The following is a 27,685-nucleotide window of genomic DNA, read 5'->3' as shown; positions in this document are numbered from 1 at the left end:
TCAGGCGTGTCTGCACTTTCTGTGGGTGTGGCTGGGGCTGGGGAGGGCTGGGGTCAAGAGTGACTTCCTTCTCCTCTCTCCCCCCCTCTCCCTCCTCCCCACGCTGTCTTCTTTACAGCTTTGAGGGATGATTTACATGCCACAAAGGGCACCTGGACACATTCGATGGTTTGTAACCATTCACAGACTTCCGCAGCCACCGTCCATTCCAGACCAGTCAGATCACCCACAAAAGTCCCCTCGTGCCCAGCCCCGGGCGGGCCCTCCAGGCCTCAGCTACCCGCTTTCTGCCTCTGCACACGCGCGTTTTGGACAGCTGACCGTGCACAGACGCCGCCACTGCCTCCCGGTGGCCCCCCAGCCGGCAGCCCGGCCTGTTTCGTGTGGGGCTGTCGGCGGACAAAGCCACCGTGACTTCCGTGTCTGTGCACAGTTCCCAGGCTCCGGCACTGGCACCGGCGGGCAAACCTGCAGAGCCGCCCGCCCGCTCTCCAAGGCTCCTTCATAGACTCCGGCGGCGGGAGGGACAGAGGGGCGCTGGGGTGGGCTGGCCGGACACAACGGCCCGGGTCGGGAAGTCTGTACATGTGGGTTTTGGGGGGGTCTCTGGCCTCCCGGCGGAGCCCTTACCCCCCGGCCCCGAGAGCGCGGCGGGGCTGGGCTGTCGGGGGAGAGGGGTGGCGGACCCAGGGCCCGGTCTTGGTCCCCCGCAACCCGGTCCCGGTGCGCGCTGCGGGGCCCGAGCGCCCCTGGCGGTCAGGCCAGAGAGGGCGTCGCGGAGGTCGGTGCTGCCCTTTGCGCGACCCTCGCGGCGGCCGGGGTGCCGAGCGCGGCCACGGACCCTCGGGCGGCGGCCGGGCGAGGGGCGGGGTCTGGACCAGCGCAGCCGGGTGCGGCCGCTATTGGGCCGCACCGAGCGGACCGGGAGCTGTGAACGCCGATTGGCTCAGGCTGGGCCGGAAGGGCCTCCGCAGCGGGCCGGCCGGACGGCGCTCACCCCCGGCGGCACCGCTCATTGGCCGGGGCCGGGGGCGTGGCGAGGCCCGCGCGGGGATTGGGCGCGGGAGCGGCAGAGGCGGCACCGGCGCGGGGATTGGACGCGGGCCCCCGCCGGCGGCGGAGCGCGGTCGTTCGAGGCCCGTGCCGGCTGCATGGGGCGGCGGCGGCGCCGGGGGGACCTGGCGGACGCGGCTGGGGCTCTGCCTGAGGCCATCGCCGCGCTGAGCCGCACGCTGCCCGCCGGGCCCAGCCCCGAGATCTTCCGCCGCGCCAAGTTCGACCGTCCGGAAGCGGTGAGGCCCGCGGGCAGGCGGCCGGGCCCGGTGGGGCCCCGGGCGGGCCTGCTGACCGCCTCCCTCCGTCCCCGCAGGCGCCCGCACTCTGGCGGCTGCTCTTCCGCGTGCTCTCGCTGCCGCGGGCTGACGGCGCACCGGCCCCGCGCGCCCTGGGTAAGCCCCGCCCCCAGCCCCGCCCGGTGGGCTCGGCACCACTGGCCCCGCCCACTACGGTAAACCACGCCCCCAGGACACTCCCCCAGAGGATCTGCCCGCGCCCCTCCCGTGTAAGCCCCGTCTAGGTAGGACCCGCTTTCGGGGGCTTTCCCGCCCCTTAGGCTCTGGCCCCGCCCACCCTCGCAAGCCCCGCCCCATCAGTCTCACTTAGTCCCGCCTCCTAGACTTGGCCCCTCCCACCCATAAGCCCCGCCCCTCCCACTTCATCCAGGTTAAGCCCCACCCCTCCAGGGCCCCCCACCCCTCCAGGGCCTGATTTTGGGAGTCGTGGAGGGGGGGGTCCCTTAGGGGCCGGGTGCTGTCGCCTGCAGTGGGCGGCCCCCGGAGCTGGCCTTCTGCCCGCAGAGGCCCAGGCCCGCTGGGTGAAGGCGGCGCTGCTCGCCCAGGGCTACCCCCGGCTCGGGCTGGCGCGGCTCCCCGACGACGGCTCCCAGGGCAGCCGCGAGCTGCTCCTGGCCCTCTCCTGGCTCCTGGCCCGCGAGCCCCTGCTCGAGCGGCTGCTGGCCCAGACCCGCGTGCGGCTGGGCGACGAGATGCCTGTGTTTGAGGTGAGAGTGGGGTGAGGGTGAGCCCGTCGCACCCGTGGCCCAGACCTGGGGTGCGGCCCGCACCTGCACTGGCTCCCTGTCCTGGCCCCTGGGCCCGCCCCTCCCCGCTCCTCCAGGGCAGGGTGTGTGCCCCCAGACCCTGGCACCTGGGGACCCCACGGCTGGCTCTCAGTCTCCGGGGCCTCCTTTCTCTTTCCCCTCTGGCCCTGACCTTTGCCCCCTCTCCAGTGTGGGGCCATGGCCAGTCCTGGCCTGCCTGCCCCGCGGGTGGAAGCGGACGGCCCTGTGGACGCGCGCCACCTGCAGTGGCTGATGGGAAAGCTGCGATTTCGGTGGCGAAACCTGATGGCCAGTCAGCAGGAGCAGTGCGCGCTCCTGGGCAAGGTAGGGCCCGGAGGACTGTCCACGTGGGCGCCTCCCCCTGCCCGTGGCCTGTCCCTCCAGGCGCTGCGTGGGTGGGGGGCTCGGCCTTTGGCTGCATGAGGACCTCCCAGGCCTGGCTGGGGGCTCACTGGTTGGCCGCTGCCCGGGAGCCTGAGCCTAGGGCTCCAGGTGCTCCAGGGTGACCGAGGGCGGGTGGAGCCGGGCATGGCTGGGACAGGGAGCCAGTGGGGCCGGGAGCCATTGGGCTTGGCCTTTCTGTCCACAGAGGTCCCCAGAAGCCTCAGGTTCGGCGTCACCGAGCAATGGGACGGGCTCTGGGCCTGGGCACCTCCTCCTCTCGCTGCATCCTGGGTGTGGGCGGCTGGGCAGTGGGCAGCTCCTGTCGGTTCTAGAAGGCTCATCGGGCTCAGCCAGTGGGCACAGGTGCCCCCCCCGCAGGTCCAGTGCCGGGTCTGGGCTGAGGGGTCTGGGACCCCTCACTCCCTCTTGCCTGGCCTCGCTCCAGCCACTCCTGCAGCTCGGGGCACGGCCACCTGTTAACCTGCGTGCCACCTTCAGGCCTCGCCTGGCTGCGGAGCCCTCTCTGCCCCCAGGCCCAGGCAGGCTCTCCGTGTCCCGCCATCGGCCCCACGGGACCGCTGAGCCTGTCCACAGGCCGTTCTCACCACACGGTCCGGGCACTTGGCGAACGGAGGGGGGAAGGAAGCAGAGGTGCCCTCTGCACCCCACTGTCCCCGGAGCTGGGTGGGATGAGGAGGCTGTGGCGGGAGCTGCTCAGGGCCCTCCCTCTGCAGGCTCGGGGCCTGTGCCGTCCCCCGCGGCTGAGGACAGCCCTCGGCGCCCTGCGTCCCCTCATCTGCCAGCGCTGAAGGGCCCGCTCAGCCTGGCTCTGCTGCTCTTCCAGATCCACACGTTCACCCGTGGCTGCCACAGCGACCGCAGCCTTGGCCACCTGTCTGCTGCCGAGACGGAGCTGCTCAGGGACCCGGAGGGCGGCCGGCAGGTAGGGGCTGGTGGGTGCGGTGGGAGGGACCCGTTCAGGTCCTCCAAGCTCGGCCTCTGCTGGTGTGAGGACGGCAGGTCCTCTGGCCCCTCCCACCCTGGCCATCCAGCGGGCGGGCAGGCGGGGCAGGACTGCGGCCGGCCGGCTGTGTGTGCGCAGGTGGCCGACGGGCGGGGCCAGGAGGTGCTGGCGCCGAGGGAGACCACCGTGTCCCAGCTGGTGGTGGTGGCACCGCGGCCTGGTGCGGGGGACGCCTGGGGGCTCTGACTCGGCCTCTCTGGTTTGCGCTGCAGCTGCTGCGGAGGCTGGAGAGCGAGAACGCCCGCCTAGAGGCTGCGCTGGAGTGGCGGCGGCGGGAGCTGGTCTTCTGGCAGTGGATGGTCAGGACCCTGCGACCCCGCCTCCCCCCTCCCCCTCCCTCCCTCCCTCCCTCCCTCCCTCCTTCCCTCCTTCCCTCCCCCCTTCCCTCCCTCCCTGTCTTCTTCCCTCCCTTTCTCCTTCCCTCCTTCCTCCCCTCCTTCCCTCCTTCCTTCCCTCCGTCCCTTTCTCCTTCCCTCCCTCCTTCCCTCCCTTTCTCCTTCCCTCCGTCCCTCCCTCCTTCCCTCCTCCTCCCTCCCCCCTCCCTCCCCCTCCCTCCCCCCTCCCTCCTTCCCTCCCTCCCTCCCTGGTCTGAACCACAGCCACCCAGGGCGTGGGGAGTGGGAGGCCACACGCCAGCCAGGCCCGCGGTGCTGTGTCCGGGGCTCCTTCCACGTGCCCCGTGGTCCCCTCACTGCCAGCTCTGAGGGAGGCCGACGTCCACCTGCCCACTTGGCAGACCACTGGGTTCCATCCCCCCGGCTGGGGGCTGGGCTGGGCTGGGCTGTGCGTGTGAAGCCAAGGCCGGTGCCGCCCTCACTCGCGTCTCCCTCTGCAGGACACGGTCCTGGGGGCCTGCCCCCCGGAGGCCTCGCAGCCCGCGATTCCGCCCAGTCTCGGAGGGCGCGGGCGCAGGACCGAGGCGTGGGACCCGGTGGCGTGGGAGCTGCAGGCCCTGCAGGAGGAGCTCCAGGCCGCAGTGGGCGCCCGGCGGGCGGCCTGGGCGGCCAGGGTGAGGGGGCAGGGCGAGGGCGCAGGGCGAGGGTGCAGGGCGAGGGCGCAGGGTGAGGGCGCAGGGTGAGGGCGGCCAGGACGAGGGCGCAGGGCGAGGGCGCAGGGTGAGGGCGCAGGGCGAGGGAGGCCAGGGTGAGGGCGCAGGGCGAGGGCGCAGGGCGAGGGCGGCCAGGGCGAGGGCGCAGGGCGAGGGCGGCCAGGGCGAGGGCGGCCAGGGTGAGGGCGCAGGGCGAGGGCGCAGGGCGAGGGTGCAGGGCGAGGGTGCAGGGCGAGGGGGCCGGGCGAGGGCGGTCAGGGCGAGGGCGCAGGGCGAGGGCGCAGGGCGAGGGCGCAGGGCGAGGGTGCAGGGCGAGGGCGCGGGCGCAGGGCGCAGGGCGCGGGCGCAGGGCGCAGGGCGAGGGCGGCCAGGGCGAGGGCGCAGGGCGAGGGCGCAGGGCTGCCGGCACGCGGTCACCGACCACGTGGGGTTCCCCGGAGTTGGCTGGTGTGCTCATGGGTCAGACTCCAGCGGAGAAGGAGGGTGCTCCCCAGTCTCTGTCCTGCCAGCTCCCACCCCCGGGGCCCGTTTACCTGCTGCTGGGCAGGGCGAGGCGGCACCTGAAGCGCCGGGGACTGTGGGCGTGGCTTCCCACAAAGCCTTCAGCGGGGCCTGGAGGGCGCGGCTCGCGGGCCTGGTCGTCTTGCTGCTGTTCAGGTCCCCAAACCCCCCCCCCCCCCCACACACACACACAAGGCGGTGACAGCTGACGGCTGCAGGGTTTTGTCTTTTTTTTAAACATATTTTTATTGATTTCAGAGAGCAAGGGAGAGGGAGAGAGAGAGAGAGAAACATCAGTGATGAGAGAATCACCAATTGGCTGCCTCCTGCACGCCCCCCACTGGGGATGGAGCCTGCAACCCAGGCACGTGCCCTTGACTGTGATCCTTCAGTCCGCAGGCCGACGCTCTAACCACGGAGCCACATGGCCAGGGCTGCAGGGGGTTTTGTACAAGGAAAGGCTGGCACTTGTCCCGGCTCAGGGCCCCTGATACTTGCCTGTTGGGAACCCCGGGGGTCGGGGTCAGGGGGTTCCCTGGGGACATGGGTGGCCTCAGGCGGCTGTACCCTCAGTCCCGTGCCCCTCGGTCCAGTCCCATGCCCCGCTCCCCGCCTGGAATCGGGACTGGGAGGCGACACAGAGCCGGTGGGGGGTTGGCCTTGCTTCCTGGGAGCCGTGGGGTCAGGCCGTGGGGGCGTGCCAGGCCCAGTGAGCGCGAGGGGCCCTGGAGCCAGTGTCCCGGGGCCTGTGGCTGCTCGTGGCTCCCGTGTCACCGGCTTCTCCCGTTGCAGGTCGGAGGCCAGGGGCCGGAGTGGAGCGCGGCTCGGCAGGCCGCGCGGGAGGCCGTGTGCCGGGAGCTGACGGCCCTGCGGCGGGCCTGGGAGCGAGGCGGGGGCCGGGCCCAGCCCCACGGAGCCCCCCGGCTGGTGAGGACTGAGGCTGGGGGGCCGGGGGGCCCGGGCCTGCGGGCTGCTGAGGCGATCGGGGCGCTGAGGAGCCGGGAGGCCTGCCTGGAGGCGACGCTGCACCGGCTCCAGGCGCAGTGCCGGCAGCAGCTGGCCAGGCTGGCGGGAGCCCTGCCCGGCCTCCTCTGGATCCCGCCGCCCAGACGCTGAGGGCTCCTGTGGCTGGGCCTGGCCTTCGCGGGCAGAGTCCACGCGGGGTGCCCGTAGGGTCCCCTAGAAGCAGCACCCTGGGCTCCGGGCCCTGGCCCGTCCCTGCTTAGACAGAGCTCAGCCCCTCGGCCACCGGTAGTGGGAGCGGCATGGGCACCCCCTCGGGTCAGGCACGTCCGGAGCGGTGGCCGTGGGCTTTGTGGGTCGAGCGAGGACTCAGAAGTGCGTGCGGAGACCTCCCTGCAGGGCCCAGCTAACGGCCGTCCCTCTGCCCCCCTCCAGGTCCCTGTCTGGGGACAGGAGTGGGAGGGACCCTGGGCAGCGGGGCCAGCGGAGCCGGGCGTTGGAGCGACCGGTGTGGCCTGGGGCCCGGGTGGTGCCAGGGCCGTGGGGGCGGGCAGTGCCCTGGGCGCCCCCCGGCTGTCCGCTGTCCCTCATCCTGGGCCGGGCCTGCGCCTGGTGTCTGCGGGGGCGCGTGGGAGCCGGGGCGGGGCAGGGCCCGGGTGAGGGGAAGGCCACCCTGGACAGAGGGGGCTTTGTGCCCGAGGCTGCTGGGCGGATGGGGCTGGGCCCTGACAAAGAGCCATCTGTGTGCAGGGGACGTGCCCCCTCCCAGGAGACGCAGGCGCCTCGGCCCTGTCCCCTCAGCAGGCCCCCCACTTCCCACGGCAGAGGAATCCCAAATCCCCACCTGCTGCTGGGCAGGTGCCGGGCCGGGGGTGGGCCACCTCCTGCTGCAGCCACTGGCCAGCTCAGGGCCAAGGCCACTCCTAGCCCCTGGGTCTCTGGGCGCCCCCCCCCCCCCCGGCCAGTCTCTCATCAGCTTCTCCTGCCTGCTGGGGGTGGGGAGTGGGGGTGGGGTGGGGGTGATGCTGCCCGGACCAGGGGTGGCCAGCAGGGCCTTTCAGGAGCCCCCCCCCCTGGTCTTGTCCTTTGGGGGCTGGACCCCAGGGAGCGCCTGGGCCTGTGCCCACCCTCCTGGCCTGGATCCCTCCCTCTGATCCCTCAGCACCCCCCCCCCCCCCAGCCCCTCTCAGGTCTCGGCATCCCTGCTGGCTCAGCCGTGGCCCTGGCACACCGCCCTGACCCTCCGCCCGCACCCGACGGTGTGAGGTCACTGTGCCCTGAGCCATCCTGACCCCAGGGCAGGACCCTTCTCACCTGGAGACCCTGCCTTGTGGGTTCGGCCATCGGCCAGGACGGCCTGGCCCACGCGACCTTGGCTTCTAGGGACCCAAACCCAAGTCACTGTGACGGGCCTCACCTCTCAGCCGACCTGGTTAATACACTCGGTCAGCGCACCTGTGTCTGTGGTTAATACACTCCGTCAGCGCACCTGTGTCCTGTGGCTTTCGTGGCTGACCGGTCGCGAGGCCCGCGAGAGACCTGGCCCCGGGACGCGGTCCCCACAGCACCGGCTCCTCCGAGGGCTCAGTGACCGGAGCCCAGGGCCCTGCGGCTCTGAGGTCTCCCCACGCTGACACCCGGTGGGAGGTGGCAGGGTCGTTTCTGTGTGGGGACAGGCTGCCGTTTCTGACTCCCGCCTCCCCCACGTCTAAGGGCTCACGTGACCGCATTGCTCCCGGCAACCTCCGCCCCCTGCTGTGACCTGACAGTTCACAGGCCTGACGCCAGGGCCTGCACCCTGCCCACCGCCCCAGAGCTGACACCCTGCCCACCGCCCCAGAGCTGACAGCTGTACCCCCTCCCCCAGGGCCCGCACCCTGCCCCACCAGCCAGCCGAGGCCAGCACGGGTGGGGACTGGTCTGCTGGGAATGTGAGGGCTGCACCTGGGACCCGCAGGAAGAGGCCTAGTCTGTGAGGAGTGGCTTCCTGAGGCCAGAGAAATGGGACCCTCACCAGGAGGCTCTGCTTTTCAAAGGCCACAGAGCGCAGACCCGCCGGAGCGGAGGGCTTGTTCGTGGCGTCTGTAGCTGACGGAATTGGTGGGGAGGATGTGGAATTGAATCACCGCGAAAAACAAGCAAACAAAACACAAAATGAGCACAATCCCGGCGCGGGCACCTTGGAGAAGAAACAGGAAGTGAGATAACGGAGTCAAAATGTTTACCTCCCGTAACCAGGGGCAACCAGGGTCAGGGACGGTGCCCTGATGGCGCCGGAACCGAGGGGTGGGCGCACTGGGCTTGTGCGGAGCCCGGGCCCCTGATGGAGTGAACCCCAACATCCAGAGCTTTCCCTTCTCCCCAGACTGAGCCTCTGCCCGTTACTCCCCCTCCCCCAGCTCGGCCCCACCACCTACCGTCTGTCCACGGCGTGGCTCCTCCAGGGCCCTGTGCGGGCTGGCCAGTGCCCGTCCTGTGTCTGGCTTATTCCACCCGCATGACACGTCTGTCCCTTTTTAAACATTTTTTATTTTTATTGATCTCGGAGGGAGAATCATGGATCGGCTGCCCCCTGCACGCCTCTTGCTGGTGATGGAGCCTGCTACCCGGGCAAGTGCCCTGACCGGGAATCGAACTCTGACCTCCTGGTTCATAGGTCAACGCACCACCACTGAGCCACGCCTGCCGGGCCTCGCTGCCCCTTTACAGGCTGAGCAATGCCCTCGCCGGCTTGGCTCAGTGGATAGAGCACCGGCCTGCCGACGGAAGGGGCGCAGGTTCGATTCCAGTCAAGGGCACGTGCCCCAGTTGTAGTCTCCATCCCGCCCCTGGAGGCAGCCAGTCGATGTTTCTCTCTCTCTGTCTCTCCCTCTCTCTCAAAATCCACGGGAAAGTACCCTTGGATGAGGATTAGCAAGAACTGACAAGGCCGAGGACATTCATCGTGTGGATGGGCCAGTTCGCTTCGCCCCTGGCTCGTGCCCACGGGGCGTGCCCGCGTCTCCGCTGCTGTGAGGGGTGCCGCTCCGTGGGGTGCACGGGTTCCCCTTTCCCGTTTGGGGACAGATGCCTGGATCAAGAGCCGGGTGTGCATGCGATGGGGACCACGGTGGTGCCCAGAGATGCTGGTGTGTGTGTGTATGTGGGGGGGCGGGGCGGGGCGGGGCCAGGCGGTGGTCTGAGGTCTCGGGCTGGCACTGTCCACCTCAGCGGCTCCCACACTCTTCCACGGCCTCGTGGCCGCTCGGCAATGTCCCCAGTGCCCTCGGCCAAGGGGACACCTAACAGCTGTTGACAGAGCCAGACAGCTGAGTGTTAGGTCCTAACGACCTGGTAGCAGTTCAGAGAGAAAGCCAAAAACAAAGCCACAACAGCCGCATACTGGGGAAAAACAGCAAAACCCTAACCCCCGACGCCGCCCTTCCTGACGAGCAGAGCGCCGGCCTGGACGCTGCCGCCCGGCCACCCAGCCTCGCCCGTCTGGGCCACCGCGGCTGCTGCAACAGCGTGGCAGGGCGACCCGGGATCGAGCCTCGGCACTCGGTCCAATCACTCGGAGGCACCTAGCACGGCCAGTACTGGGGTGTTTCCCTCGAAAATCCAAAACGCCTCGAAGTGCCTGAGCAGGCCCTGTGGCACCCTGGGGTGCCTTGGCACACACTTTGGGAACGGGGGCCCTAACTGCTGAGGTGTTGGTGTCTCCCTCTCTGTTTCCTCCCCCTGAGGGTCGCGATGAAGCTGTGTGCACGGCCGGTCCCTGCCCCGCCGGCTCCTCCCTCGAGGCCCCATGGGTGCGGGGCGCGGGGTGTCCACGCAGGAGCAGACCGAGGGCACCTGCCGGCCCCCGCGTCTGGGCCGCACCCCTCCCTCCGTGTTCCCCACCTGTCACAGGTGAGTGGTGCCGAGCCGTCCCGGTTTACGGGGGGTCTCCGGTCCCCACACCGGAGCTCGCCTCGCTCTGTGGGCTTCCTCTCTGCAAACTGCCCCCCCACATCCTGTGCCCACGAGCCCGGCCTGCGGTCTCTTCACGTGGCTCTGCAGGACGCGGAGAAGCCAAGATACGAATCTCTCGTCGGTTTGCACGTTACGAAAGCCCCCGCTCTGTCCTCTGGTTAAAAATGTGCTTGTGGTTTCCCTGGTGAACAGAAATTGAGGTTTGTTTTAATCGAGCTCACTGCTATTTTGCATCGTTTTTCACAATTAACTTTTTCTTCTTTTTTTTGATTTGTTAATCCTCAGCTGAGGATATTTCCCCATTGATTTTAGAGAGAAGAAGGGAGGGAGGGGAGGAGAGAGAGGGTTGCCTCCTGCACACGCCCCCGCCAGGACTGGAGGACAGACCTGCAGCCCTGCGTGCCCTTGAAGGGGAATCGAACCCAAGACCCTTCGGTTCACGGGCCGATGCTCTAACCACCGGGCAACCCGGCCAGGCGGGTACCGTTTTCTTAAGGACACCCTCCTGTCCCGGTCACAGGCTCCTGCCTTCCCTCTGCCCTCTGGTCTCCGTCCGCTGGGGGCTCCCCTGCAGCTGGGGTTCCGGGGGGTCGTGTTTCTCGGGACAAGGAGCCGGGTCCCAGCACCGCCTACGCACACCCGCCCTTCCTGGGTGGCCTGTCACTCACACTCGGGTGACCTGTCGTGGCCGCGGGCACCTGCCCACCTCCTCTTCCCCCGACCGAGACACTGCCCCTCCTCCGAGGGCCCTTTTGTAATACGTCGTGAGCAGCCACTGGATTCCCTTAGTGCCTCTTCCGCATCTATTCGTGCTTTCCCTTTAATCTCAATGTGAAGAATTGTATTTATGGGTTAAAAATGTTCTTTCAAAAATAGCTGCAGCCCTGGCCCGAGCACTGAAGGGCATACACCTGGGTTGGGGTGTGATGCCTGGCCCCGGTCAGGGTGTGTGTGGGAGGGTGTGTGTATCTCTCTCCCGCCCTTCCACTCTCTTTTTTTTTATTTATATTTTTATTGATTCAGAGAGGAAGGGAGAGGGAGAGAGAGATAGAAACATCAACGATGAGAGAGAATCATGGGTCGGCTGCCTCCTGCACGCCCCTCACTGGGGATCGAGCCCACAACACCCTTCAGTCCCACGTTCTATCCCCTGAGCCAAACCAGCCAGGGCTCTGCTCTTTCTTAAAAAAAAAATCAATGGAAAAAATCTCGGGTGAGGATTAGCAAAGAAATTAATAAAAATAATTATAATTGCAAATAAAGTTGCACAAGTTCCCACAGCGTCCAGCGTCCTCGGGGGACATTCACGTTTCATCCCCTCCCCACCACTCGTGACACGTATGTGACATGTTCACCCGTGTGATACACACGCAGCAGGCGTCTGCTCCTGCGGATCTGCACGGACCCTCGCCCTCCGAGAAGAAGCTGCAGGCAGGCCGCGGCACCCTCACCCCGAGGGCCCCCAAGTCACGGGTTTCTCCTGTGACCTCAGCTCGGCCGCCTGAGCCGGCCAATGACCACCGTGGCCCCTCTGACCACAGGCCCCAGCCCCACGCCCTGGGGACGGTCAGGGCTCCCCGGCCCAGCCCGGCCGTGTGCTCACTTGGTGCCCCTCCCCCTGGTCCCCTTCCTTCTGGAAGGTTCCGCAGTCTTTTCTTTTCTTTTTTTTTTAAATTAAACATTTTTATTGATTTCACAGAGGAAGGGAAAGGGAGATAGAAACATCCATGATGAGAGAGAATCATGGATCGGCTGCCTCCTGCACGCCCCCCACTGGGGATGGAGCCAGGAACCCGGGCATGTGCCCTTGACCGGAATCGAACCCAGGACCCTTCAGTCCACAGGCGGACGCTCAACCACTGAGCCACGCCAGTTGGGACTCTTCCATTTATTTATTTATTTATTTGTTTGTTTGTTTGTGTGTTTGTTTTGGTTAATCCTCACCCAAGGATTTTAAAAAAATATTTAATCACCTTTATTTATTTATTTATTTTTTGTTTGTTGTTGTTAATCCTCACCCGAGGCTGTTTTTCCATTGAATTTTAGGGAGAGTGGGAGAGAGAGGGGAAGACAGAGAGAAACAGGGACGTGAGAGAAACACATCGATGGGCTGCCTCCTGCAGGAGCCCTGACCAGGGCCCGGGCCGGGGAGGAGCCTGCAACGGAGGTACATGCCCTTGACCGGAATCGAACCCAGGACCCTTCAGCCGCAGGCGGACGCTCTGTCCACTGAGCCACGCCAGTTAGGGCTCTTCCTTTTTGTTGTTGTTGTTGTTAATCTTCACCCAGGGATATTTCCCCTTTGATTTTTTGGAGAGGGTGGAAGGTCAGGGTGGAAGGTGGGGGGGGTGGGGAGAAACATTAGTCTGTGTCCTTGTGTTAAATGTCTTGTGGAAATAGGCTGCATTCGTCTTCCGACGGACACGTCTATGGGTTTGGACGTAGCGGAGTCGCTCTCGCGTTTGGGCTTAAACCTACCACTCACTCTGGACCCCGTGTACCCAGAACCTCCGACAGCCACGGACTCAGCGTTGTAAGGGGTGTGTGGAGGTGTGGCATCAGTGAGCTGCATTTCCCTAAGTCGACCATCTCCTCACGCTGACCTGCCATCCTCTTTCGGGGAAGTGTCCGTTCCCAGAGTTTTAAATGTATTCCGTGCGTCTTTGGTCCAGCGTGTGATCTGCACACGCCGCCTCCCACTCTGTGACTGGTCTGCCGTCCTCGCACAGAGACATTTCCCATGATGCTCCAGTGGCGCAGTTAATCCTTAGGTTGGAGATTTATTATTTTTTTTTTTTTTGCATTTAGATGTTAATTGGTGAAAATACTGCTGTTTCTCTGTTGAATCACCTTTATTTTTTTAAAATATATTTTATTGCTTTTTTACAGAGAGGGAGAGGGAGAGAGAGTCAGAAACATCGACGAGAAAGAAACATCGATCAGCCGCCTCCTGCACACCCCCCACTGGGGATGTGCCCTCAACCAAGGTACATGCCCTTGGCCGAAATCGAACCTGGGACCTTTCAGTCCGCAGGCCGACGCTCTATCCACTGAGCCACACCGGTCAGGGCTCACCTTCATTTTTAAAAATATGTTTCTAGCCGAAACCGGTTTGGCTCAGTGGATAGAGCGTCGGCCTGCGGACTGAAAGGTCCCAGGTTCAATTCCGGTCAAGGGCATGTACCTTGGTTGAGGGCACATCCCCAGTGGGGGGCGTGCAGGAGGCAGCTGGTCGATGTTTCTCTCTCATCGATGTTTCTAGCTCTTTATCCCTCTCCCTTCCTCTCTGTAAAAAATCAATAAAGTATATTATAAAAAAATATATATATATAAAAAAATAAAAATATGTTTCTATTGATTTCAGAGAGGAAGGGAGAGAAACATCAATGATGAGAGAGAATCATGGATCGGCTGCCTCCTACACGCCCCCTACTGGGGATCGAGCCTGCAACCTGGGCACGTGCCCCTGACGGGGAATCGAACCCTGACCTCCTGGTTCCTGGGTGGGCGCACTGGCCCGGCTACTTTAGCTAAAGTTAACTGCCGGCCCTCACCAGCCAGGACCGGACGGGGCGCTCCCCCACCCGTTGAGAGGTCTCTGCCCCTCTCCACAGCTCCCTGCAGGCTGGGCGGTGCCGCACTCAGAGCCGCCCCCCGAGACCAGCACAAGGCAGGGCTCCCTCTCCACTCCTGTTGGACCCGGAACTGGAGGGTCCCGCAGGGCGATTAGGCGCCAGGAAGACATGGAACATGTGTTTGCAGACCACAGGGCCTCCATGTGTTTGGAGGACACGGTGAGGACCCACGCAGCTCGGTATTAGGACGAGGAAATGCGCTCAGGGAGCTGCAGGACACAGGTGCCCACGCAGAAACCACTGCATTGCTGCACACGAGCAACCCAAAGGCGGGGAAAACTTCCGTGTGTCACAGCATCGAAAGGAACGAAACACAGGAACACACTGAAGCACAGCGGGCATCGCCCGGCCGGAGCGGCTCCGCGGTGGAGCGCGGACCTGTGAGCCAGGAGGTCAGGGTTCCATGCGTGGTCAGGGCCCAGGCCGGGGTTGCGGCTGGATCCCAGTGTGGGGCGGGCAGGAGGCAGCCGGTCAGGGATTCTCTCTCATCATGGATGTCTCTCTCTCTCTCCCTCTCCCTTCCTCTCTGAAATAAATAAAAAGGGATTTTAAAAATGCTTCCTTTACGGGGAACTGCGCTGTTCGAGTCAACAGTATCTCCACAGAGGCCCGCGCACAGGTGGGGGGCAGGGCGTGGGCACGTCTGTCCGGGCCACGATGTCCCCACGACAGAGCCCTTCCTGGCAGCGCACAGCAGGTGTCACTCCGACCGGACGGACCGCGGACCTCAATGCACAACCCAATGGGATGGGTCACCGAGCCCCCGCGGGCCCCCTGCTCAGCGGTCAGCCCGGCCCCCACGGACGGGGTCCCACAGGCCTGCTGACGCGGGCGGGCGAGGGGGGGTCACCGCGGGCGGTCTGGGCTGGGGCTGCTGCGGGATTTCAGGGCGCCCCCGCCGGCCGTCTCTCGGCTGCGGGTGAGGAGGGTGGGAGGACCTGGGGGTGTCCGGCTCCCCGGTGCCGCCCGCGCCGCCGCCGCGCAGTGCTGTCGCCGTGGCAACGGCGCCGGACCCCATCCCCGCGGGCGGCCGGGCTCGTGGGGCGCGGGGCGGGGCCTCGGGCGGGGTCGGGGGCCGCCGCGGAGCGGACCGCGGAGGAGGCGGCCTGGGCCAGGCGGGGGCTCGGGGCCCGCAGGGCGCAGCATCTGGCCGGGGGCGGGTAGGTGCGGGGCCGGCGGGCGGCTGCGTCCGTGGAGCGGGGCGGGGGCCGGGCGCGCGCTGCCGGCTGCAGGGGCGGCGCGGGCGGGAGGCCTGGGCGCAGCAGCGAGGCGCAGCCTGCGGGAGCCGCCCGGCCCTCCTCGGACCTCGGCCTGGTGGGGGCTGTCGCGGGGGCAGCCCTGGTGCCCCCTCCTCCCCCGTCGTGGGCACAGAGGCTGGTTCTGGGGAGCAGAGCGCGGGGCCGAGGCCGCCTGTGAGTTCGGGGCGGAGGGCGTGTGGGACCCGGCGGCCCGGCGGCCGGGGCGGGAGGGCGGGAGGGCCGGGCCAGCTGCCGAGGGGGTGCAGGCCCTTCTGGGCTGTGCGCGCAGGGACCGGGCGGCTCCGTGCGCTCGCCTGGGGATGGGGTCCCGCTCGGGTTTGGAGTGACCGCGGGGGAGTGGATGCGGGGCCGGGGTCAGCCGTGCGGGAGCGGGGGGGGGGGGGGTGCCGCTCTGGCTCGTTGGCCCCGCGGAGCTGCGGGAGGAAATGCCCGGGCCGCCGCCGCAGCCAGAGGAGGTCCGGGTGCCTGTGGGGGCTCCCTGGCCGAGCTCGTCCGCCCAGTGGGGTGAGCGGAGGGGGTGTGTCTGGGTGGGGAGCGGGGGCGCATGGCACCGGGGAGGCAGCGGCACCCTCTACTGCAGGGGTGAGCTGAGTGGTGGGGTCCGGGGGGCGGCCCCCCATCAGTGAGGGCCGCGTGGTCATCGCAGCAGGCCCTGCACTTGCTCCCGGCAGGACAGGGTGGCGTTCCGTTTCAGGTCCAGACACGACAGCAAACAGCGCCCTGGGCCGGGCCGTGGAGCGGAGGGGGGAGGGGCCTGGCGGGAAGTGAGTGACGCCGGGTGGGTGAGGGCGTGCGGGCCTCCGGGCCCCCCGGGACTGAGCCGGCCCAGGGGTGCGACCCTCAGCCCGGGTGGGACTCTGACCGGCGCAGCCACAGCAACTGGTGCCCGGGGCGTGGGAGGCCCCGGGCTGCGGACCCCAACCGGGTCCAGGTTGGCACAGCCTGGGGGGCTGCCGGAGTCTCGCGTGAAGGTGCAGGGGCGGGAGCGCAGGGGGCCGCTCCACAGTGCGCAGGCCGCGGGGGTGCTGGCCGGGGGCAGGGCAGGTGCCAGGGCAGGAGACAGACGCGGCCAGGGCGCCAGCCTCCCCGGCTGCGCGAGCCGCGGTGGGAGCAGCGGAGAGAACGGTCCCCATGCCGTGGAGGGTGGGCCCGGGAGACCAGTCGGCCGGGCAGGGAGGCTTGTGGGATGGAACCCTCCGTACTTGGACGCCTCTGTCCTGGATCAGAAACCCGGCTCTCAGGATGGGGCCTGGGCCTCCCCGCCTCCCCACTCCCCAAGGGCGCAGGCCCGCCCGGCGCGGGCAGAGAGGGCGCCCGGGTCCCCGCGGGAACGGCCTCAGGCGTGGGGCCTAGGCCGCCAGAGCCGGAGGGAGGGAGGGAGGGCGGCGTGGGCTCAGCCGGGATGAACCACGGGGCCCGGGGGACGCGCGCGCACGCGGCGTGGAGAAGCCACTTCCGTTCCGTTTCTCTGCGGGCGGAGGCGGGAAGGAGAGCGCGGGTCTCCGCTGGGGCTGCAGCGCCCCCTGGGGGCCCCGCGGCCGCCTCCGGCCCGGGACGCGCAGGGGCGCGCGCGAGCCACCGAGGGCGCGGGAGGCGGGAGGCCGCTGCGCCGCGCTCTGACCTTTCCTCTCTGGTCTCCCCAGGTTCCGAGCTCGCGGGCCGGGAGCCGTGGCGCCCTCGGGGCGGCTGGACGGGCCCCGCGGCGCCATGCCCGCGGGCTGAGCGCCGCCGCCGCCGCCGCCGGGCCTCGCCGCGCGCCCCCAGGCCCGGGTCCCCGCGGCCCACCATGGTGCTGCCGCCCCCGGACCGGCGGCACGTGTGCCTGACCACGCTGGTGATCGTGGGCAGCATGGCGGTCATGGACGCCTACCTGGTGCAGCAGAACCAGGGCCCGCGCAAGATCGGCGTGTGCATCATCGTGCTGGTGGGCGACGTGTGCTTCCTGCTGGTGCTGCGCTACGTGGCCGTGTGGGTGGGCGCCGAGGTGCGCACGGCCAAGCGCGGCTACGCCATGATCCTCTGGTTCCTCTACATCTTCGTGCTGGAGATCAAGCTCTACTTCATCTTCCAGAACTACAAGGCGGCGCGGCGCGGCGCGGGGGACCCGGTGGCGCGCAAGGCGCTGACGCTGCTGCTGTCCGTGTGCGTGCCCGGCCTCTTCCTGCTGCTCGTGGCGCTCGACCGCATGGAGTACGTGCGCACCTTCCGCAAGCGCGAGGACCTGCGCGGCCGCCTCTTCTGGGTGGCGCTGGACCTGCTGGACCTGCTGGACATGCAGGCCGGCCTGTGGGAGCCGCCGCGCACCGGGCTGCCGCTGTGGGCCGAGGGCCTCACCTTCTTCTACTGCTACATGCTGCTGCTCGTGCTGCCGTGCGTGGCGCTCAGCGAGGTCAGCATGCAGGGCGAGCACATCGCGCCGCAGAAGATGATGCTCTACCCCGTGCTCAGCCTCGCCACCGTCAACGTGGTGGCCGTGCTGGCGCGCGCCGCCAGCCTGGCGCTCTCCCGGGACAGCCGCGTCTCGGCCATCTTCGTCGGCAAGAACGTGGTGGCGCTCGCCACCAAGGCCTGCACCTTCCTCGAGTACCGCCGCCAGGTGCGCGACTTCCCGCCGCCCGCGCTCGCCCTGGAGCTGCAGCCGCCGCCGCCCTCGCAGCGGCGCAACTCGGGGCCGCCCCCCCCGCCGCTGCACGGCCCGCCGGGCCGCCCCCGCGCGCCCTCGCCCCCGCGCGACGCTCTGGACACGTGACAGGGCCTGCCCGCCCGCCCCCCCCCCCCCCCCAGACACCCGCGCGGGGGGGGGGGGGGTGGCGCGGAGACATTGGCTGGTGGGGTGTGCGGTTTGCATGGAAGGGGTGGGGCGGGCTCCCCACGGGGCCGGGTGCTGGGAGTGCCTGGCCTGCAGCTGCTCTTTCATCTCAGGGACCCCTCGGACCCCGGACCTCAGCCCCAGAGCAGCGGGTGTGCGGAGGGGAAGGCCCTCTCCTGCCTGCCGCCGGGCCTGGGAGGGGAGGGAAGACAGAGGGGAGGGAGGTCTGGTCCCTGGGGTCCCTCCTGGGGGCCTCTGGCTCAGAGTTGGGGGCCAAGAGGCCTCTGTCATTTTAAAGACTCATGTTTACAGTTTTGTACCCAAAGTCTCACGTGCCGCCTGTTTGCGTCCTGGGGAGGGGGAGGGGGTGTGTGTGAGAGAGTGATGCTGGGGGGCTGGGGGGAGGCTCCTCGGGGGTGGGGGGCCATTGCCGCCATCCCAGAGAGCCCTCCAATCTCAACTGTCCCCATCCCCAGGGGCACCCTAAGGCTGACCCAGACCCACCCCCAGGATGCGGGGCCCTTGTCCCTGCCCCGCCTCTCAGGCCCAGAAGTGTCTCCAAGCCCGTTTCATCTGCGGTGCCCGAGGGCCCCCAGACTGGGCCCTGCAGCCTTAGGCCAGGAGCACGGAGCCTGGCCCTGGTGCAGACGCCCTGGCGCCCACAGCGGCCCGGGCCCAGGCACCCCGGAGGGACAGGGAGGACAGGGCACTGATGCCCACTTGAGATCTCACCTGGCCTCCGCCAGGGCCCCTGCGCTGTGGTGTGACCTGGAGGCCGGTCAGACCCAGGGGGGCCCGATAGCCTCTGGGGGGCTGTCGCCTGGCTGGGTGCCTGCATGGTGCCTGGGAGGGGTGACGCATCTCAGGTGGCGCGGAGCATGGCGGAGCGGGGCACTTCCCCATGGCATGGCCCAGGCCCCTGACCCCTGACCCCTGACCCCTGACCCCTGAGGGTCTGTGCCAACCACTCAGAGGGCTGGAGCTGGGGCACGGAGGGGTCCCCTGGAGCCTTTCCTCCAGCAGCGGTTCAGGGTGTGGCCGAAGGTCACAGGGCCCCCATGGGCAGGTGGCAACGTCACCCCTGCACCCCCTGCACCCCCTGCACCCCCTGCACCCCCACACTCACTGCCAGCGGGGTCTGACCTCTGGGAGCCGCCTGCTCTTTTTTTATTTTTATGTTTTTATTGATTTCAGAGAGGAAGGGAGAGGGGGAGAGAGAAAATCATCGACCGGCCGCCTGCAGCCCGGGGTGGAGCCTGCAGCCCGGGCATGTGTCCCGAGGGGGACGCGAACCGTGACCTCCTGGGTCATAGGTTGCTGCTCCACCGCCGAGCCACGCGGCCGGGCGTGGGGACCCCCTACTCCGCAGCCAGCGGCCTCTGGGGTCACGGCCCTCTGGTGCAGGGGCCAGGCCATGGCTACCCCGTCCTGGGCCTGGCCCTTCCTTCGACCCCTCCCGGCAGCAGCGTGGGCTGCGGGCGCCCAAGTGGGGAGCAGGCGGGTGCCCCAGCCTGGGAGTCAGCCACGCGGCAGGGGGACTGGGGAGTGCAGGGCGCCGGGGAGGGGCCGTGGGGTCAGTGGGAGCCGCTTGGGGAGACGGCAGGGCCGGAGAGCGCGAGGGGCAGTGTGTGGTGTGGTCTTAGGAGTGTGAGGCCTGGGAGGACCAGGCGTGGGGCCTGCAGGGCCGGCTCCTGTGGTTCTGCGTGTCCGGCCAAGCCAGCCCCTTCCGCCCCGTGAGGCGGAGCCGGCCTGTCCTGTCCCCGTCTGGCCTGCCCTGGGGAGCCCCACAGGGACAGAGAGCGGCCCGGGACCCCAGGCTCGGAGCCTGACCTCCCGCTGCCTCTTTCGGGGTCCCGCCTGGTGCGGGGTCTCCCTTGGAGCCTCCCCCGGAGCAGCCGTGCTGCCCTGGGTCGGGGGGCAGCCATGGGGATACTGGGGGGGGGCGGGGGGCAGCCCTGCCTGAGGCTCCTGTTGCCCGTCAGGTGGGACCTGGTGTCCCCTAGCTCGGCTTCCTCCCGGGATAGAGGAGACGGGGCTCAGACCCGGGACACTCCAGTCCACGTGGCTGGGCCTCCGGCTGGTCGCTCCCTCCCTGGCCGCCCTGGTCTCTCACCCAGGACTTGGCCCCGCTCTGTCCTCACTGGTTTAATGGCCCATGTGCCCTCCGACTGTGTCTCTGAGGCCCAGGCGAGGCCCAGGCGAGGCCCAGGCGAGGCCCAGGTGAGGCCCAGGTGAGACTCCAGGTGAGGCCCAGGTGAGGCCCAGGCGAGGCCCAGGTGAGGCCCAGGTGAGGCCCAGGTGAGGCCCCAGGTGAGGCTCCAGGTGAGGCCCAGGCGAGGCCCCAGGTGAGGCCCAGGCGAGGCCCAGGCGAGGCCCAGGCGAGGCCCCAGGTGAGGCCCCAGGTGAGGCCCAGGTGAGACTCCAGGTGTGGCCCAGGTGAGGCCCAGGCGAGGCCCAGGTGAGGCCCAGGTGAGGCCCCAGGTGAGGCCCAGGTGAGACTCCAGGTGAGGCCCAGGTGAGACTCCAGGTGAGGCCCAGGTGAGGCCCAGGCGAGGCCCAGGTGAGGCCCAGGTGAGGCCCAGGTGAGGCCCAGGCGAGGCCCAGGCGAGGCCCAGGCGAGGCCCAGGCGAGGCCCAGGCGAGGCCCCATGGCCCCCATGAGCTGGGGCTGTGGCCCTGCAGGGCTGGGACCGGGGCCTTTGTGGGTTGTGGCCGGAAGTGCTTGCCCTTTGCATCTGCCTCGGGACGAGGCCTGCCCCTCCCTGGCTTCCGCGGGGCCTGCGGGGTCAGGCACCAGAGGGCTGGCCGGTGGTCCCCGTGGCCTTCGTTCCCTCTCTCCTCAGCTCCCTGGTCCCCGTGGAGGTCAGCTGTCCGCCCACCCTCTGCCTGGCCCTGATGCGGCGCCCAGGCGGAGACCGCCCGTCCCCGGCCCTGTGGGAGGCGGCCTCCGGGCTGCCAGACTGAGCGGAGGGCTCGAGGGGGGACCAGGACCTGCAGGTGCTGGGAGCCATCAACCCCGCTGGGAGGGACACCCTGGGGTGTCGGGGGCTGAACCGAGCATGGTGGACGCTGGGCCGCGGGTGGGCGTGGGCAGGGGTTGGGTTTGGGCTCTGAGAGGAGGGGTCCCGGCCCGTTCTGTTCTGAGGGGGCAGTGGTGTGATGGGATCAGAGCTGGGGGAGGTCGCTGTGTGGGGACACCGGGCAGCCGGGCGAGAGCACTGAAGGGATTCGGGGTGTCAAGCCGCAGGGAGGTGGGCTGTGGGACTTGAGGATTCCTGGGTATGGAGGCGAGGTCAGGGGGGAGGGAGGTCGGGGGGGAGGGAGGTCAGGGGGTGGTGAGGTCAGGGGGGAGGGAGGTCAGGGGGAGGGAGGTCAGGGAGGAGGGAGGTCGGGGGGAGGGAGGTCAGGGAGGAGGGAGGTCAGGGAGGAGGGAGGTCAGGGGGGAGGGAGGTCAGGGAGGAGGGAGGTCGGGGGGAGGGAGGTCGGGGGGAGGGAGGTCAGGGAGGAGGGAGGTCAGGGGGGAAGGAGGTCAGGGAGGAGGGAGGTCAGGGAGGAGGGAGGTTGGGGGAGGGAGGTCAGGAGGAGGGAGGTCAGGGGGGAGGGAGGTCAGGGGGAGGGAGGTCGGGGGAGGGAGGTCAGGGGGAGGGAGGTCGGGGGGAGGGAGGTCAGGGGGAGGGAGGTCAGGGGGAGATGAGGTCAGGGGGGAGGGAGGTCAGGGGGGAGGGAGGTCAGGGGGAGATGAGGTCAGGGGGGAGGGAGGTCAGGGGGAGGGAGGTCGGGGGGAGGGAGGTCGGGGGGAGGGAGGTCGGGGGGAGGGAGGTCGGGGGGAGGGAGGTCAGGGAGGAGGGAGGTGGGGGGGAGGGAGGTCAGGGGGGAGGGAGGTCAGGGGGAGGGAGGTCAGGGAGGGGGGAGGTCGGGGGGAGGGAGGTCGGGGGGAGGCGTGGGGGCACTCAGACCTGAGCTGGGGGGAGGGGGAGTGACTGACAGGAGGACTGCATGCAGGGCAGGCGGGAGGGAGAGGGTTTGGAGGAATCAGAACGTCATGGAAGGACCTGGGCACTGGGTGTTGGTGCCATCTTAGAAGGGGGCAGGGGTAGGAGGGCCCTGAGGGAGCAACGGGATGACAGGCCGAGGCCAGGGCCCCAGGAGGCCCCTGCAGACTTCGGGAGACGGGAAGGGAAGGGGCCAGCCAGGAGCTGAGGCCGGGGGGCGGGTGGAGGCCCCTTAGTCAGTTGGGAAGCCACCGGCGCCTGCAGGTGGTGGGCTGGGCTCCCACCGGAGCGAGCTCCTGGGAGGTGTGGCCAGAGGTGGCGTGTGGCCGGGAGGTGGTGTGTGGCCGGGAGGGGGCGTGTGGCCGGGAGGTGGTGTGTGGCCGGGAGGGGGCGTGTGGCCGGAGGGGGCGTGTGGCCGGGAGGGGGTGTGTGGCCGGGAGGGGTGTGTGGCCGGGAGGTGGCGTGTGGCCGGAGGGGGCGTGTGGCCGGGAGGGGCGTGTGGCCGGGAAGGGGCGTGTGGCCGGGAGGGGCGTGTGGCCGGGAGGTGGTGTGTGGCCGGGAGGGGCGTGTGGCCGGGAGGGGGCGTGTGGCCGGAGGGGGCGTGTGGCCGGAGGGGGCGTGTGGCCGGGAGGTGGTGTGTGGCCGGAGGTGGTGTGTGGCCGGGAGGGGCGTGTGGCCGGGAGGTGGTGTGTGGCTGGGAGGGGCGTGTGGCCGGGAGGTGGCGTGTGGCCGGAGGTGGCGTGTGGCCGGAGGTGGTGTGTGGCCGGAGGTGGCGTGTGGCCGGAGGTGGTGTGTGGCCGGAGGGGGCGTGTGGCCGGGAGGGGCGTGTGGCCGGAGGTGGTGTGTGGCTGGGAGGGGCGTGTGGCCGGGAGGGGCGTGTGGCCGGAGGTGGTGTGTGGCCGGGAGGGGGTGTGTGGCCGGGAGGGGGTGTGTGGCCGGGAGGTGGTGTGTGGCCGGGAGGGGGCGTGTGGCCGGGAGGGGCGTGTGGCCGGGAAGGGTGTGTGGCCTGGAGGGGGCGTGTGGCCGGGAGGGGCGTGTGGCCTGGAGGGGCGTGTGGCCGGGAGGTGATGTGTGGCCGGAGGGGGTGTGTGGCCGGAGGTGGTGTGTGGCCGGAGGTGGCGGGTGGCCGGGAAGGGCGTGTGGCCGGGAGGGGGCGTGTGGCCGGGAGGGGTGTGTGGCCTGGAGGGGCGTGTGGCCGGGAGGTGGCGTGTGGCCGGGAGGGGGTGTGTGGCCGGAGGTGGCCTGTGGCCTGCAGTCCCCAAGGCGAGGTCGGATCCACCTCCTCAGAGGCTCAGCAGACAAGAGGCGGCCGGAGGACAGAACCAGACGTGATAACCGCCGTCTGGGCACCATCCCTGCCAACACCCCAGAGGGGACGGCCCCACTGGCGAGGCACCCCACTTCCGGGTGCGTGGGGCCCGGCCCCGCCCAGGTCTCAGGTGCCTCACCCTCCCTGTCACCTGGGAGGCGGGCATGCCGACCCTGTGCTAAGGTCCCAGCCGGCCAGCCCGCAGAGCTCCGAGTTCGGGGTCAGACGGGGCCTTGAGGACAGAGCTGGGGCTGCCTCAGTTTCCCCTCCAAGCAGGGACGTGGGGTTACACGAGCTGCTGGGTGACGTGCGGGGACGGTGCCGGGTGGGAAGGGCAGGTCCGCGTTGGCTGTCGTCGTGGAATTCTCGTTCCGTGGCGTTTCGGGAGAGAGCGCAGCACACGCCCACGGCCCGTCCTTTCGGCTTCCCTGCGGCCACACGCCTCCCGCCGTCCCGGGACTGAACGGGGGTGTCGCAGGCGAAGCGAGGGCCCGTGTAAACGGCACGCGGACCGGTGTGCTGGCCAGGCCCCGGCACTGCACAGCCCGCCATCCCCCCGGGACAGGCGCACCTCCTCCCGCCTTCCTGGCCACGCAGGGGAGCGCAGGGGCTCGCTACGCATTCTTTTTTATTTTTAAAAATGCATTTCTATTGATGTCAGAGAGGAAGGGAGAGGGAGAGAGAGAGAAACATCAGTGATGAGAGGGAATCATGGACCGGCTGCCTCCTGCCCGCCCCACACGGGGGATCCAGCCCGCAACCCGGGCCTGTGCCCTGACCGGGAATCGGACTGTGACCTCCTGGTTCCTAGGTCCACGTGCAGCCACGGAGCCACGCGGGCCGGCTCTCTGTTCATGACTTACAGCCTAAGCTGAGCAGGGGGGCTCACGGAGGCGGCTGTGGGGGCGCGCACGGTGCTGGGAGCCCAGGAGCATCCGGAACGGCGGGGCCTCAGCCGGGCGTGGGCTTTGCTGGGCGCGGACACGCGGTGCGGGGCTGCCCGGCCTCGGCGGGCGGCAGCAGGGCCCGCGTGGCTGCCCGCACAGCTGCACGTCCGGTCCCGGGAGGACACGCCGGTGGCTCTGCGGGGCGCGGGCCAGAGCGGGGCAGGGCCGTCAGGGCAGGGCTCCGGCCCGGTGACCCAGGTGACGTCTCTGGGACGTGACCGCATCAGAGTGCGGGCGGGGGCGGGGGGGGGGGGGACAGGTGTGCTGGCAGAGGCCCCGCTGGCCCCGTGCGGCTGGCACAACCTGCAACGCCGCAGGACGGCCACAAGGGGGCGCCCGAACCCCATGCTTGCCCGGGAAGCCGCCCGGCCCGCAGCGCCCTGACCGACCCAAGGACGAAGGACCCCATGGGATTCAGAGGGCGCCACGGGGAGGAGACCCACACCCATTCCAATTACACAGAATGTAACAATATTAGAAAACGGGGTCCGCAGAGAGCGGGTCTCCGGAAACGGAACCGGAGTGCGTTATCCTGACCCGGACTTTTCAGCTCCACCCGGGACGCCTGGGGCCCGCGGAGGAGGATGAGGGAGGGGGCAACGGGGGGATAAGGATGAGATGCAATACCTTAATCAATATATATGTATATGTATGTATGTGTGTATGTATATATATATATATATATATATATAGAGAGAGAGAGAGAGAGAGAGAGAGAGAGAGAGTCACCGATCCGGCAAGGCTTCGTCGAAACGTGAGGCAGTGAAAGCATTTCAGGCGGAAGAGCTCGGGGGTCCCCCCCCCCCAGGGCTCTGGCCACGGGGGCGCTGGGCGCTGGGCGAGAGGAGGCGGCGGGAGTGAAGTTACTGCGAGAAAAGGGAGATGGTGAAAACGCGGGAGAAATGTCCGCAATGACCTGGACTGACCTCCCCGGGGCCGGGGCAGGTGGGTCACCTGTGCCAACTGCCCGCCCTGTGGCGAGGGCTGAATGTGAGCGAATTGTGAGTGGGAAGCCGTCATGAAGAACGAGTTTTAACCAGCAAAACCCAACCCAACCCGAACCGAACCGAACGCCCCGAAACGTATTCAGCGGGAAGCAACAGCGAGGAAGAAAGAAAAAAGGAAACACCATGAATGAAACACACACACTCACACACACACACACACTCACACACACACACACACACACACACTCACACACACACTCACACACACTCACACACTCACACACACTCACACACACACACTCACACACACACACACACTCACTCACACACACACACTCACACACACACACACACACACTCTCACACACACACACTCTCACACACACTCACTCACACACACACGCACTCACACACACACACTCACACACACACACACACACTCACACGCACACACTCACACACTCACACACACGCTCACACTCACACACACACTCACACACACACACTCACACACACATTCACACACACACACACACACACACACACACCACACATATACTGAGTGGCCCGATTACTATGCGCTCAGAGATCATCATCATCTGGCCGCTCAGTGTATATTCCAAGCCTCTTAGAGAGAGTGGAGGGAGGGAGTGGGAGGAGAGGGAGAGGGAGAGAAACATCGGTGTGAGACACACCCATTGGTTGCCTCCTGCACGCGCCCCCACTGGAGCCTGGGATGGAGCCTGCAACTCAGGTACGTGCCTTTGACCGGAAATCGAGCCGGCATGGAGGCGGGGGCTCTAACCATTAGACGCACCGGCCGGGCCCCAGGCACAGTTTTATTTAATGACGGACGCGTGGACATCCGCGTTGCACGTGGGGTTTTTATCCGACACGACTTAGTTTTGCGGCTCCGGCCCTGGGAGCTCAGGAGTCGGGTCGGTCCCGGGAGGACCTGTGATCAGGTAAGTGCCGTGGGCCTCGGCTTCCCGCCAGGTGATCGCCCCCAGCGTGTGCGGGGCCTGGTCTGTCCCGGTGATGATTCTGCTGCGCTCCCGCCTCCCTCCCCGCCCCCGCCCCCCGCGATGCCCGCTTGGTCCCCTCCCTCCCCTCTGGCGGTGACAGATGCCGGGTCGGAGCAGGTGCGGTGCGCAGGGCGGCCACCAGGGGGCTCCCGCGCTGCGCTGAGTCACCGTGGTCAGGAGCCATGGGGTCCAGACTTCTGGGATGTGGCCCACACCCGGTGCTGACATGTGCTCCGAGGTGACCCCCAGGAATGGCCACCCGCCAGGACCTGCCGCAAGGGAACCTGGGAGAGGATGCGGGTGGATCCGGGATGTCAGTCTGGGCCACGGGGACAGGCCTTGGGGCGTGTTCCCCCGAAATGCAATGAGGGACACAGCACCCACCTGGCCAGGGAGCAGAGTGGCCCCCTCAGGCCTCCAACCTCAGGCTGGGCTGGGCCTGGAGCGCTCAGGGCAGCAGACACGCCTTGTGCCCGCACCCGCGTGGCCCTCCCTGTAAGGACCCCAAGGCCACTGCCCTGAAAGGGTGGGGGGCGAGGCCCGATCCCAGAACTGCCCACTGACTGGGCCCAGCCCTGGGCCACAGGCTGAACCAGGCACCCCCGCCCCCAGGTGATGCTGTCCATGTCCTCTGTCCCTCCCTCTGCCCTTCGCCCTCTGACCCCACCTGCCCCACCTGTCCCAGCCAGAGGATGGGAAGAGCCTCCTGCTGACCACGAGCTGCAATACTGCTGATGGCCGCATGGGGGCAGCAGAGCCCTGCGTGTGCTGGTGCAGAGCTGCTGTGCTGGGCCTGGGGGTCAGGAGTGGGCCAGAGGCCGCCTATGGGGAGGTCAGCCCCAGGTCACCCGATCCCTGTCCCAGGTCACCCGACCCCAGAACTGCCACTGACAGCCCAGCCCTAGTCTAGGACCCCCCCTTCCGGCCCCCCGCCCCCAGCCAACCCAGGTGCTGTCCATGTCATCTGCCCCTCCCTCTGCCCTTTGCCCTCTGACCCCACCTTCCCCACCTGCCATTTGCCCCACTTGCCCCACCTGCCCCAGCCAGAGGTCTGGGAAGAGCCACCTGCTGACTATGGGCTGCGATGCTGCTGACGGCCACACGGGGGCAGCAGAGCTCTGCGTGTGCTGGTGCTGGTGTCCAGCTCAGAGCTGCTGTGCTGGGCCTGGGGGCCAGGAGTGGGCCAGAGGCCGCCTATGGGGAGGTCAGCCCCAGGTCACCTGACCCCTGTCCCAGGTCACCTGATCCGTGTCCCAGGTCACCGGACCCCAGAACTGCCACTGACAGCCCAGCCCTAGTCTAACCGCGCCCCCCCCCTCAGGTGCTGTCCATGTCATCTGTCCCTCCCCCTTCCCTCTGCTCCCACCTTCCCCACCTGAGAGCCACCTGCTGACCACAGGCTGCGATGCTGCTGATGGCCGCATGGGGGCAGCAGAGCCCTGCATGTGCTGGTGCTGGTGTCCAGCTCAGAGCTGCTGTGCTGGGCCTGGGGGCCAGGAGTGGGCCAGAGGGGAGGCCAGCTCCAGGTCACTGGACCCCTGTCCCAGGTCACCTGACCCTGTTCCCGCCAGGCTGCATGCTGAGCTCACCACAATAGCACGGCCATGGGGCTGAGCTGGCTGGGCCCGGGGTGAGTGTCCACCCTCAGGGCAGTGTTTGGAGACCTGGGGGGGCGGGGGGAGGGCACTGGGCCCCTGGACGCTGAGATCGGTGCTTGGGACACAGCTGGGGACCACACTCCTGGTCCCCTGTCCTGTCCTGGGCACCTTG

The 27,685-nt window shown here is 68.2% G+C and overlaps 2 protein-coding genes across 4 annotated transcripts; both read left to right on the top strand.

Annotated features, from left to right (window-relative positions):
* Window positions 1-1,104: 1,104 nt before the first annotated feature.
* TEDC1 (tubulin epsilon and delta complex 1) lies at window positions 1,105-7,213 on the top strand. The gene is made up of 8 exons (XM_054715416.1): window positions 1,105-1,292; window positions 1,370-1,448; window positions 1,857-2,063; window positions 2,268-2,443; window positions 3,348-3,446; window positions 3,740-3,826; window positions 4,363-4,536; window positions 5,869-7,213. Exons 1-8 carry the CDS (start codon window positions 1,152-1,154, stop codon window positions 6,190-6,192), a joined length of 1,287 nt encoding a protein of 428 aa, XP_054571391.1. The 5' UTR covers window positions 1,105-1,151; the 3' UTR covers window positions 6,193-7,213.
* Window positions 7,214-14,731: 7,518 nt separating this feature from the next.
* On the top strand, window positions 14,732-17,995 carry TMEM121 (transmembrane protein 121). Of its 3 annotated transcripts, none has more exons than XM_054715412.1 (2): window positions 14,732-14,788; window positions 16,531-17,995. In XM_054715412.1, the coding sequence occupies exon 2, from the start codon at window positions 16,674-16,676 to the stop codon at window positions 17,634-17,636; it is 963 nt and encodes a 320-aa protein (XP_054571387.1). In that variant the 5' UTR covers window positions 14,732-14,788; window positions 16,531-16,673; the 3' UTR covers window positions 17,637-17,995. The 3 variants fall into 3 exon arrangements, with proteins under 3 accessions (XP_054571387.1, XP_054571388.1, XP_054571389.1); XM_054715413.1 differs by lacking the exon at window positions 14,732-14,788 and adding an exon at window positions 14,986-15,040; XM_054715414.1 differs by lacking the exon at window positions 14,732-14,788 and adding an exon at window positions 15,755-15,818.
* Window positions 17,996-27,685: the final 9,690 nt, after the last annotated feature.

The sequence above is a fragment of the Eptesicus fuscus genome, chromosome 5 (assembly GCF_027574615.1).
Source record: "Eptesicus fuscus isolate TK198812 chromosome 5, DD_ASM_mEF_20220401, whole genome shotgun sequence".
Classification (NCBI taxonomy): Eukaryota; Metazoa; Chordata; class Mammalia; order Chiroptera; family Vespertilionidae; genus Eptesicus; species Eptesicus fuscus.
The sequence above is the reverse complement of the archived record's forward strand: the minus strand, read 5'-3'. Positions and strand labels throughout refer to the sequence as shown.

Coding starts and splice junctions, on each gene's coding strand:
- TEDC1 (XM_054715416.1), top strand. CDS start 1,152: ATGGGGCGGCGGCGGCGCCGGGGGGACCTGGCGGACGCGGCTGGGGCT. Junction 1,293..1,369: donor AGTTCGACCGTCCGGAAGCG/GTGAGGCCCGCG, acceptor CCGTCCCCGCAG/GCGCCCGCACTCTGGCGGCT. Junction 1,449..1,856: donor ACCGGCCCCGCGCGCCCTGG/GTAAGCCCCGCC, acceptor TTCTGCCCGCAG/AGGCCCAGGCCCGCTGGGTG.
- TMEM121 (XM_054715412.1), top strand. CDS start 16,674: ATGGTGCTGCCGCCCCCGGACCGGCGGCACGTGTGCCTGACCACGCTG.